This window comes from Stegodyphus dumicola, chromosome 7 (genome assembly GCF_044657685.1).
Source record: "Stegodyphus dumicola isolate Sdum_Otavi_A_Nest chromosome 7, ASM4465768v1".
NCBI classification, from domain to species: domain Eukaryota; kingdom Metazoa; phylum Arthropoda; class Arachnida; order Araneae; family Eresidae; genus Stegodyphus; species Stegodyphus dumicola.
This window is the reverse complement of record NC_140774.1, coordinates 67,586,076-67,599,154: the sequence shown is the minus strand read 5'-3', so window position 1 is coordinate 67,599,154 and position 13,079 is coordinate 67,586,076. Positions and strand designations below refer to the sequence as shown.

Genomic DNA, 13,079 nt, shown 5'->3' with positions numbered 1-13,079 from the left:
TTTTAAATAACACTACAGACCGGAATTTCAACATGCGTCCATTGCGCACCATATTGTCAATTGCTGAATTTTCATCACTAATGTGTACACGGAATTGCAGTTTTGGGTTCAATTCTATTTAATTAACATAAATGATTAAGTTTTGGCCATCGGTTGCAACATTAACATAAAAAGCATACTTTTTTCATTATCCTTTAATTTTTATGACCAGTGTATAAACTAATATATGCCAAGTGGCCAAAAAAAAAAAAAAAACTGATAACTGGATAAAGCCATTCATGGCGCTCAGAGGGTTAATTTTTGTTGTTAATAAAGGCATTTTTGAGTTCTATCAACCTTGATTAATTATGTCTAAAGAATGGTACTTATGATCCTCCCCCAAAAGAAAATTTGACTATCCAGTGGCAAATGGTTTAAACAGCCAGATTAATATTTCTTGGGTTTTTTTTAATGTTTTCATGAGTTTTCTAACATCAGGATTTGAAATATTTTAGCCTTTATTGAAAGAATTAATTTTCCTCAAATTATTTTTTTATTTATGAAATTTAGTAAATCATTATGAAATAAGGTAAGTTATTGTTTTTGGCAGATTTGCTAAATAAAGCTAAAACTTTTTCTTTTTACTTTGATTATGAATCTAGAGAATAAAAATAATTTTAAATATGCTTCATTTTCTGCTGTTATTTTTCCATTTTGTAAGAAAGTTGGGAAGGGAGAAAAAATTTTATTAAATGTCCTTCACGCCTTTTTTGGGGGGAGAGTGGGGGTGTTATCAATTTGTAATTTAATTCATTTCTTAAATTTGCCAAATTCTGTGGATAAATTTGCATCTGTACTGAATAACTATGAAAATGATTGTGATAAGGACTATTAATACAGGCATGCCAGTTCTGATTTAGGCAAAAGATTCCTGATTTTTAATACCACTCCCACCAACTTGATTTATTTCGCCCAGGTTTCTCTTAATCCTATAATTTCTGGTGATTTTTAAAAGTTTGCCTTAATATTTGGCTATTTTCATTATTTAAAAATTTTCAGATGTGAAAGTGTTTCATCAACAAATAATTCTTCATTTGCTAATTGCATTAAAATAGCATCTTTTTGTGGATGGATGTAATGATACTAGATACAGAAGCAAAAAACTGTATCCAGTGCCTGTTGCCCTAAATTCTGTGGCTTCAGCAGTTAAGTGTTATTTACTTCGTGACCCCACTTTGGAAGGATATCTGACAGCCTTTAACAGAGCTGATTATTAAAACTTTAATGCAAAATGAAATTTCTCTGACTGAACTGTTTTATCTCTGGATGCAGACAAGGCTCCAAGACTTGTGCTACAAATGTCTTGAGAAAAGAAGTCTCAGATTTGCAGATGAAACTCCTTAACCAATAAATATAAAGGAATTTGTTGTGATTGTTTAATACTATGATCAAAAGAGTTTTGAAATCAGTAAAAGATTGAAACAATTCTAACAACTTCATAATACTGAAATAAGAAAATTTTGAAACGTATGTATGAATTGGTTATCTTTTCAGAAGTATTTATTCATTTAGTAATGAAGCCCACTTCTTATAGTTTTTGAAGAAGAAGTGTTTCTAGGGTTAAAGGTTCTATAGAAATTCATAAAATACCTAAAGTAAATTAAGATATGGCTCCTACTTCTATTGTTAAAAATAAGTCTGAGAATAATAAAGTAACTTCGTCAATAGTAAAGAGTTTAATTAGCAGGTCTCAGAAAAATGCAACAAAAAGTACATAGAGCTGCTTTAGAGGTCTCTCAGAATTAAAAGTTAAAATATTTTTTTTAAATATTCAACAAGAGAAACATATTGCCAGTTATTATAAGTTTTTCTCATGAATTATTATGTATGTTTCCATCTTCAAACTAGAGCTTTTTACTACTTTTTGCTGCTTTTCTCTGTTTCTTTTTACTGCTATCTTTTATACTTTCTACTGTGCCATGATTCATTCCTAGTATAGTTCTGAAACAAAGAATTCCATTATTTTATGTATTTCATTCAGTGTTAGTAATTTGTTTAAAGACATAATTTGTAAAACTAACCTCTTTCTTTTTTTTTCCCTAAATTTTGTAAAACTAAACTTTGTTTTGTCTTATTATTAAATTATAGTAATAATTGTGTGTAATTATGTGAAAATCTGGCAACCCTAAAACTGCTTTGCGGGGAAGCCATCTTACCATGCCTGGACATTTCGTAACAATATTAAAACAAACTAATTAAGTTTGAATTACTAAAAGTAAATTTAGATCTAGTCTGAATGCTGACATACTTGAAAACCATTTTATAGCAGAAACAGGCCTATGTTGCAGTTTCCATAAGATTATGATTATGATTCTCAAAGAAAACAGAATATGCTACTTCCAATAATAAAAGTACTTTTTAATACATGAGTATTTCTGTTCATATTACCTTTAGAACATGTTGATTTCAGTTGCATGTGCAAATTGAAAGTATTTATAGTTTTTATTAAAAAATTTCCTTTTGTATATTTTTACTGTGTTAAAATTATTTTTGTCATGGAAAAAAAAATCTCTGATTCTTCATTTTGTTTGGTTGGCACATCTGTAAATAATGTTTTTCTTGTGAGAGGAAGGCTTGAAAAGTGAAGAAAAAGTAGATTTTTTTTTTTTAATCTTTAAACATCAAATATTCACATGTACTAAAAGCTTTACGATTAACTCTCTTGCTGCATAAATCCAAATTTCCACAGGCAACAAAGAAGTAGCAAAATTTGTGCAACCCATGATTTCGCAGAAATTCCTTTTTTTTTTTTTTTTTTTTTTTTTTGTGTGTGTGTGTGTGTGTGTGTGTGTGTCTGTTTTATTTTTTATATATATTAAAAAAATCTCTTTCACAAAAAATTTTTGCATATTTTAGCTCTAAAATATATGTAGGTTTAAGATATGTAATAAAAATATGCAATTGTTGAACCTATTAACAAAAAATTATGCAGCGAGAGGGGCAAATGAAAAAACATTCACCATGAAAATATTAAGATTCCAATAAAAAGGCTGGTTTTACTTGTCATAAATTAAAAACTTATTAAACTAAATAAAAACAATTATTCTCTAAGTTCTGTGCAGTGATATCTTCCTCAGACAGAATTTGTTTTGTTTTTTTCCATAATCAAATGTGTACACATTTGCTTAAAACCAGTTAAATATATTGTAGAGACATTAGGATTTTTTGAAAAAACCGGCAAGAGGAAAAATAGTAATCATCTTTGCCCGGGAATCAAACCACAGATATCTGAAATACCGGTTCAGTGTGCTGACCACTACACCACGAAGGCACGCTAGGAAAGTGGGAGAAATACCTTATAATATAAGACAGCTGATAATGCTACTCAAATCAATAAAAAGTATATAATTGCAGTATTAAGTCATGTATTTAAAATTTCTGAAACATAAATATCAGGAAATTTATATTATCTGAAAACTGAGCCACTATTTTTATTATATAAATAAGGGCTGATTTGCATAGTCCAGATAGATTTGTGTACTATTTTTTCATACATAATTTAAATTTCATTCGCTATCATCATCCATATAAAAAGAGATGATTTCCATGGCCCAGTTATGTATATTATTTCATGAATGTTTTCAATTTTTGTGAATAAAATTTATGAATATAATGTTTGATTTTTAAATTTTTAGACACTGGAATATATTATGATGTCCAGCAGAGAACCTTTAGAGTGGCATTTTAAGCAGCTGGATCACTCAGTTGGGCTGAGTTTCAAATCAAACTTTCATTTTGCTCTAGTTGGACATTTGATCAAAGGTAGATACAATGATGTTTCTAATTTTTTTATATAAAATTAATCTGTTGATACATGAAGCATTTGACATCTAAAGTACTGTAAATAAATTTGAACTAATAATTGAAATAAAATTAGAAATATGTTGCCACTTCATGCAACACCATGAAGAGCAAAAGAGGTGTCCAAGCCAAATGCTATAAGGGTTAGTTGTTTAAAATAATTCAACTAACAGAATGCAAAGAAATCAGTATTTGTGTAACTGCTATGGATAGCAATAACTTTTGATATGCCGTAACAATAAAAGAAAAAGGCTTTGGATATATTCATGGGTTACATCATTTCACATGTTGCCAATGTTTATCTGCCATAGATGTAGTTGGAGAATGCTAGGCCCTTCATTTGCCTGTCCTTATTCAGACATTCTCTGTGGGTGTCGTCAGGAGAAAAAAGACAAGATTGTAATATTGACCTGATGCTCAATGAAGAGTTATTAATATATTTTGCATGCCATGTGAAATTGTGCATTTACCATGCTGAAACTTGGCAACAGGCAAGTCTTCCAGTTAAATGACTTGAGGACAATAGATTTTAAAACTTTAGAAATGTAGGTAACAAATATTAAAGATAATAGTTGATGCATTTTAGGCTGGTATAGGAGTAAATTGCAATGGCACCCCAAATCTTGACTCCAAGTGATGGACTGGTATGACAGTGTATAATGCTGGTTACTGTAATTCCACCAAACTTGGATAAAAACCAATGTTATCTTATTCAAGACTCAAGATTCATCTGAAAAGACAATGTTGGTCCTTTTTGGTCCTTTTTGAAAAGACAATGTTGGTTTTTCTTGTCCATGTCTGGCATTCAGTGCACCACTGCAGCTGCATGCCTGTACAATAAGAATCATAACAATGTATGCCTTGCTCTTCTGTAGACAACACAGCGTGTGGGGGGGGGGAGATTTCTGAAAAGTTTCAGACTTTAAATTATGTCCAAAGGGCCGTTTCTTTAACGTTTTGTGTGTTACCTTTATATATTAAATATCATGTTCTTTTGCATTTAAACCATAAAATTCAGTTCAACAATAATTTCGCAGAATAATTTTAAAATGAGCATATCTTTAGAATTTCCGATACACAGTTCCGCGCGCTGGAGATGAAAAGGTTTCTTTTCTCCGTAGACTGTTGCCGTTGCTTGCTTTTAAATCGCTGAGTTTGTTAATCAAAAATTTGTTCAAGTTTTACAAAATATGAAATCGATAATTAAACAAATTCGAAATTTCAAATTGGGGCTTTCAGATGCCCATATTCGCAGTAGAATTACGTCAATGAAAGTTGGCTTGCTCTTCTAAGTACCATTGTTTTATCACAATGTGAGAAACACATACATTTATGCAGATTCTTCATTATTTAATGTTTTCAAATATAATACAGAATGATAGTATTTGGTGGCAATGATTTGAAAAGGGATATACCATTTATAGTGTTCCAACGCAAATTCACAAAATGAAAACAATAGTCCTTCAGGGACAAAAAGCTCGTTTGGACTAAAAAAGAGAGGACAATTCTATATCTTCCATTCTACTGGGCCAATTACCGAAATTCAAATTACGCTTTGGAGGTGACGAAAACGCGACTTAGGATTTAATATATAGCATTGTTCTAATATAGGTATTTTGATACAAAGTCGGATTCTTTCTGACATGACATGCCAATTTTTTCCATATTTAGATTCAATGACTCAAATTTAGCTTGGTGCATTTTTTTCAAGTTTGCGACAAGAATAATTCACTTGGCAAACTTCTTAATATAAGGCAACCTATTTTCCTTTCCCTTTTTACATTGTGCATGATTGGAAAAAAAGACACATCGTTCATACTTTCAGTCATTTTGACAAAGTGCCTAAACCACATCTGATGTTATTTTCCCTTTCCTCAAATATGCCAAATTTCAAAATGCGCCAATATATTAATTCACGTATATCCTCGGAAATTTTGAATAAAAAAACTCTTAATTTTTTGCAGGTATGCTTAGAAATAGATCTATTTTAAGATGAATATAAAAATATTGTAGATTATAATTCAACATTTTTTCAAAAAAATTACATAAAATACAAATTTTAAAAAATAAATCATAAAAAATGGGCAAATTTTATTTGGAATGATTCTAAATTTCGAAATGTGCCAGGAAGAACCAAATAAGTTTAATAAAAAAAAGAGGAATATATATTCAAAATTCAATTAACATTGAGGGGCTAAAATTTTGAGAGTTAATTTTTAAAATACTACTAGTGCGATTTTTTACAAAACTTGGCAGTTTGGAATAATTCGAGTCGTAGTTTCGAAGTACAGTACAAAGTCGGCAATATTTGTTTACGTTTGAAACAGCAGAATAGTAGATTTGTTGCCAATTTAGAGAAAGTAAGCTTTGCAAAAACAAAGATCACGGCTTCTTTTATTATTAAGATTTAAATCATGCTTAATTCATTCTGGAATTTATTCAAGGAAATAAGTTTTTAAGATTTACTTCATAATTTTCAATACAGATATTTTGAGTTTTTATGTATTTTTGCCTTGTCGTGAAGTGAAAACTGAATTAATTGAATGAGAAATACTGAATTGTCTGTAAAAAACTGTTTCTTTCTTTCTTTTTCTTTTTTATTGTTGTTGTTTGCTTAATTTCTTTTATACATCGTTTTAGATTTGAATAGAATATGTAGCAACGATTAGATAATTCTTAAGATGATATAAATTTTGTGCATTCTGAGCAAAATACGAATGAAATGTAATGCTGTCAAGTGAACCTAGGGCCAGAGTGTCACTATGGTAATCAAATATAGTGAATGTTAAAGAGTGTATTTATTCTATTGTGGTTTATGCACTATCGACAAAATAAATATAATTCATCCAGTAAGTTTAAATGAAATGCAATAAAAATGCGTATAATTTAATATTCCGTATAAGGAAGTCGTGGTGTACACATCAGATTTTTTATTTCGTAGAGCTATCAAATAAATATACTTCTAGATTTTAATTTTTTCCTTTCTTGTTTCATGTTTGGATTACCTTTCAGAAAGTAAGAAATTTTGATATCATTACAATATTTGGTACTTTTCCGTTTTGCCGGCACAAGCGATAAAGTCGCCAATAATGGTGCAACTGATACCAAATGGAATATCCTTGCTGGTAATCTTTTATGCGTCATTATCAAAACAAATTGCAGCCATTTCTTATCAGATTGATTGTTTCTTTCAATACTGGCATACAATTACATAGCATTTTTTAAAAATTTTCTTCAGATTTTTGAAAAGAGAAGGTGTAGAAGAGTTTTAAGTTTAATCTCGATTTAATTATCTGTATTTTGGTTCTGAGCGATTATCTAAAAGATTATTAAGCAAAACTGACAAAATTGTGTATGTCTTATTATAAATTTTAATTGTTTATTCATTTATTTATTTAAAAAGCCGAATTTGTTCATAATACAGCTAAAGCCTCGTATCTGAGATTCACTGTGTATACTTAATAGATTTTTCTAGACTAGTTTCTAGAATAGTTTTCTCTTTCAAGAAATGAATAAGTGTACTCCTTGTACAAATATTGTTTTGGATCAATTAGAAATTTTCCTATTGTTATATAATTATTATTATGGAAACAGATCAGCATATGATGCTGCAACTTTGTTCAGAAAATTTATTAAGGATATTTAGACAGTAAAGCTCAACAAATTACGAAATGAATATTTGTTTTAGAGTGGATATTTTCATTGAAATTTTTTTTTAAATGCAACAAGGTAACCATTTACAGTCCAAAATCCAGAAAACTAGCCGGTCAGTCCATTTGGTTGAAAGCAGAGAATTCTAAATTAGTATTTAGTGATTTTATCCAAACATTTTTAAAAAAAAAAATTGAGATGATAATCTGAGAAAGAATAAGAAAGGTCAACAAAGATTTTACAATTTTACAAATTAAGAATTTCAATATTTCAATATTGCACAATTTGGATGGCGACAAGAACAAGAAATACAGTTTAAGAATACTCAAGCATCAAACTTTCAGATTTATGGCTTTGTTACACTATGCAAAATGTGCTACTCTATATAAAATATTTAATGAATTATTCATAAAATGTAATTTTAAGAAATCAATAACAAGATGAAACTTTTAAAAATCATATTTTTAATCCAGTATTTATTTAACTGAAATCAAAATTGTGCTAAACCTTATGTTTAAAATTTTCTTAAGTACTAAATCTTGCTTACGTTTAATTGTTCTTAACTAATTTGCCTATATTAAAGCTAAAGTAACACTCACAAATATTTACCATTTAGTTAGATCTCTTAATTTTAGTAAAAGATATTTTAAACCTTAAGTAAATTTCTAATTTCAGTACTTTTCCATTTTGCCGGTGCAGGCGATAAATTCGCCAAAAATGGCACAACCGATGCCAAACGGAATATCCTGGCTGATAACCTTTTATGCCTAATTTTCAAAACAAGTCGCAGCCATTTCTTTTCAGATTGTTTGTTTCTTTCAATACTGGCATACAATTACATAGAATTTTTATCAGACAGGCTCTAAGGCTATTTGCGGTAATTAAGTCAATTAGGATGCAATCACACCGCTCACCCGAAGGCGAAAATATAGAAAAGGCAAAGTCAAAAGTTAAATTCATCAATTAGAATGAGAATGCATTAGCAAAGTAAAGCACTATGGTTTTACATAATTTGTGAGTAAGTTATTCGTACGAATTGAAATAATTCTTGCATTCCAAATTAAGATTTAACTTCAAATTAATGTAGATAATTACGAAGAGAATTAGATTTTGTAGTGTAGTTTACACAAGATGAGATCACTTAAAGTCACGTGATGTGAACTTCCGAATCAGGATGTTGAACCATGAAAGCATAGTAAATTCTTAAATTAATGTCTTTTTACAAATTTATGGTCTTTATTTACTGGCTTTTTATAAAATTTTAAATGATATTAAAATGTTTATGCCTTCAAAATAAAAAATTCTTAGATCTAACATTTTTTATGTGTATACTGTATGTTGTCGCCAATAAAGTCTGTTTGGTGAGATTTGCGCTATTTAAACGGAAAAGTACGCAATATCTGAATTAAAATAACTTTCTGAATAACAATTATTGGAAATGTTAAAGAAATGAAAATTTTAAATTAGGTCCAAAAGTAACCTTAATGTGGCATATTTTAAAATTAAACTCAATTGACTTGTATAACAACAAAACTTCCCTCTTTCTTAGGGAATTTAATTCACTAATTTTAAATATAGAGCTATGTATGAATTTTTCCCCTTGCATGTTAAAATAACTGATTAACAAAATTACACTGATACAGTCAAAATTCCTAAATGCAAGTACATAAAATTTACTTTAGCAGTTTTAAGAGATGAGACATACTGAACACATGAATAAATTTATATCAAAGAATAATTTATTAAATGTGACATGTTTCATAGTAAGTTTTAACTATTAGATAGATTTCGTTATCACACTATGTTATCAGTTTGAAAAGCAAGTCCTATGCCAGATCTTGGTTGCAAAAGAAATACGCAAAATAATAAATAGATCATTGAAAAATGATGTATACCAGTGTTTATAGATATGATTAAATGTAACAGAAAATTTACTGCCACAACCACATTTTTAAGTGAAATGTACTATTTTAACATTTTACTATATTTAAGATTTGGCATTAAATGCAAAATTATGTGCATGGACGTAAGTTAGTAAATTAAAAAAAAAAAAAAAAAATTCAAAGAATGAATGTCATGAAATATTTCAAAAACAAGCAACGTTTAATTTAGAAGACTTTTAGACACTTCTGATAAATAAATTTGAGGCTTCTTCATCCAAAATTAAATTATAATTAAGTAAAACCAGTTTGACTGACCTTCCATGAAATCCTTCAGCTGCAATTTTTTTAAGCTTGAAAACGCTTAAAAAAATTGTTTTTTAAGCTTCTTTTCTGCATGATGATAACGTACTAACCAGTTGAAATCCCTACAAAAAAATTTGATAGCACAATAATAGAAATAACAAAATAGAATAGAAAAATTAATACAAAAATATAGAATATCATTTAAACTTAACATTATTAAAAATTGGTGCTTTCTGCAAACCTGTGAAAATTGGCAAAATGTTTGTTTGGTTAATTTATGGTTCAGATTTACTGCTCTGTTCACAAGTAGTAATTCAAATAAGCATTTTATAAGAAACAAGAAATTTTAGGACACACACAAAATATATATATACAGTCAAAAGTCGTTAATCCGGACTCGTTAGGATTTCGGCGATTCCGGATAATCGATTTTTCTGGATTATAGATCATCAATTTAAATCTGGTAAGATGGCATGCAGAAATTATAAAATTAAAAATATCAAAACGTGATTTATGAAATAAAGAGCAATTATGATCTAAAGGGTATCAAAATTTACAAAAAGAAAAAGCTAAATATTTATTTGTTTACTTTATTAAGCATTTCTTTCAATGTAAGTTGTTTAATTTGCTCCATTTCATGTGATAATACTTTCGCTTTAATTCTATTAAACAGACATAATTTCTTGCTTAGTTACAAAGTTCCGCTGTTCAAGTCCTATAATTGCTGTGTCGAGAGTACCGACTAATTTGTCAATCAAAATTTTTTCGTTTTCAATAACCTCTGAGTCACTTTCTTCACTATCGGAAGCGAATTATAATGACAAGGAACTTGATTTAAATCATATCAAAGACAGAATACATCGAGATGAAATACTACATTTAGTAAAGAATTATAAGCCAAATAAAATAAAAACATCTGCTCTGAAGATAAGGATAGTGCTGACAGATCAACCTCCAATTCATTGAGCGCCGTGTCGTTTCTCTCCCCCCGCAAAGCAGTGTGAAATTGATAAACATATTTCGAAATGATTAGATAATCAGAGGATATATGCCTTTATTCATTTTTTGCAGCAATTCAACTTTCTGTTTAATGGATTTCGAAAAATACTTTCGCTTTGTAGATCCTTTACGTATTAGTAAATATAAATCGGAAATTCTATTTGACATATCGGAAGTTCAAGCTTACTTTTATAAAATTGCTCTAACAGTCTGCAAAAAATAATAAGCTGGATCCAATTCGAAGATTAAGGAACAACGCAATCTGCAACATTAACCGACATAAATAATTAGATAGTTTTAGCTTATACCGTCCGTTATACATTAAACGCACATGCGTAAACATATTATGCGCATGTGCACATGTATATTCGCAACCGTAAAGGTCTTACGCGCGCGTAAATGCCTATACGCATGCGTGAACGCCACGCATGCGCAGAAAGTTTTTAGCTTTGAGATCTGGATTATAGATCATTCCGGATTATGGGTGTCCGAATTAACGACTTTTGACTGTATATGGGGTCAATATTCACATATTTTTCATCCAACAGAATAGTATTCAGAAATGAAGATTAAATATAAAGCATGTAAATGCATGTGTGTAGTATGCATAGTTATAGTTTGCTATTATCGTGTGTATAACTCTTGCAATTTTAGCATAAGTTGAAGCTGTGATACGGATTATCAGAAAGTATCAAAATTTTTCATGTACAAGAAAAGATTGCCCTAACAATAGTATCTCAATTGTTTAACACTGACATTTACATAGTGCATTAGAAATATATAGTAATATGTGTAATAAAAAGATAATTGCATACTATTGATTCGATTTTTTAAGTGTCTAACTTTATAATTAAACAGAATTCTTTCACATGAAAATCTAAAAATCAATTTTTCATTCTTAACTAAAAAATAAATAAATAATAAAAACCATGTAAATTTCTTATGAAGCCCATCATTTTTTAAGATGCCCACTTCTGAAAGTTCCCAGCATTTCTCAGTATATTATGAAATTACTGAACTAAGCATCAATGATAGTCATGTTCGCTAATGTGACAATATCTTTCACACTTATTTATTACCACAGGTAACGAGTAGGCTTTGATAAATCATTAGCTGAGACATGCTACATTTGACTAAAATTTGTACAAATAATAAATTTAAATGAGCTCTTTATAATATACTCGAAGAAATAATTTTCTATGAAAATTTGTATGTTAGAATATTCACCTGACTAATGATTCAGGAAATAATTCAAATTTCAGTTTGTGTTAAAATAAAAACTATAACACAAAGATAAAGCAAATTTCCGTATAAACAATGTATTTTAACATTATTCAATCACTGGTGATTACACAGTACTGATTGCTTCAATAAACATTACTGTAATTGTGTTAGTTAAAAAACTGTAATGTTTTAATTATTTTCTTAATTAAAACATTACAATCTTCTCCTCTTGCTAACACCCAAAGAAAACTCAGACAAGAAATATAAAAATATCGGTAAAAATAAATTATATTACTGAATGACACTTTGCGTTATTTAATGCATATACAGTCAAAAGTCGTTAATCCGGACTCATCGGGACTTCGGCGATTCCGGATTATCGATTTTTCCGGATTATAGATCATCAGTTTAAATCTGGTAAAAAGGCAGCCAGAAATTATAAAATTAAAAATATGAAACCGTAATTTACGAAATAAAGAACAATTATGATCTAAAGTGTATCAAAATTTACAAAAAGAAAATATTTATTTGTTTACTTTATTAAACATTTCTTTCAATGTAAGTTAAGTTGCTTCATTTTTTATGTGATAATACATTCTCTTTAATTCTGTAAACAGACATAATTTCTTTTTCAGTTACAAAGTTCCGCTGTTCAAGTCCTATAATTGATGTGTCGAGAATACCGACTAATTTGTCAATCGAAATTTTTTCGTTTTCAATAACCTCTGTCACTTTCTTCGCTATCGGAAGCGAATTATAATGACGAGGTGTTTGATTTAAATCATATCAAAGACGGAGTATATCGAGATGAAATAATACATTCAGCAAGCAATTATAAGCCAAATAAAATAAAAACATCTGCCCTGAAGATAAGGATAGTGCTGATAGATCAACTTCCAATTCATTGCGCGCTGCGGCGTTAAAGATAAACAAAGGATATGCCTTTATCTATTTTTTGCAGCAATTACACTTTTTTTTTAATGGACTCCGAAACATACTTTCGCTTTGTAGATCCTTTACATATTAGTAAATATATATCGGAAATTCTATTCGACATAATCGAAAGTTCAAGCTTACTTTTATAAAATTGCTCTAACAGTCTGCAAAAAATAATAAGCCAGATCCAATTCGAAGATTAAGGAACAACGCAATCTGCAACAATAACTGAAATAGATAATT

The 13,079-nt window shown here is 29.2% G+C and overlaps 1 protein-coding gene across 3 annotated transcripts in view; it reads left to right on the top strand.

Moving 5' to 3' along the window:
- The window catches only part of Nf1 (neurofibromin 1), a 400,961-nt gene that overhangs the window by 324,127 nt on the left and 63,755 nt on the right, over positions 1-13,079 (top strand). For all 3 annotated transcript variants that reach the window (XM_085820392.1, XM_085820391.1, XM_085820393.1), the window contains exon 49: positions 3,675-3,801. In XM_085820392.1, the coding sequence (XP_085676518.1) occupies positions 3,675-3,801 (127 nt within the window). The remainder of the gene's footprint in view (positions 1-3,674; positions 3,802-13,079) is intronic.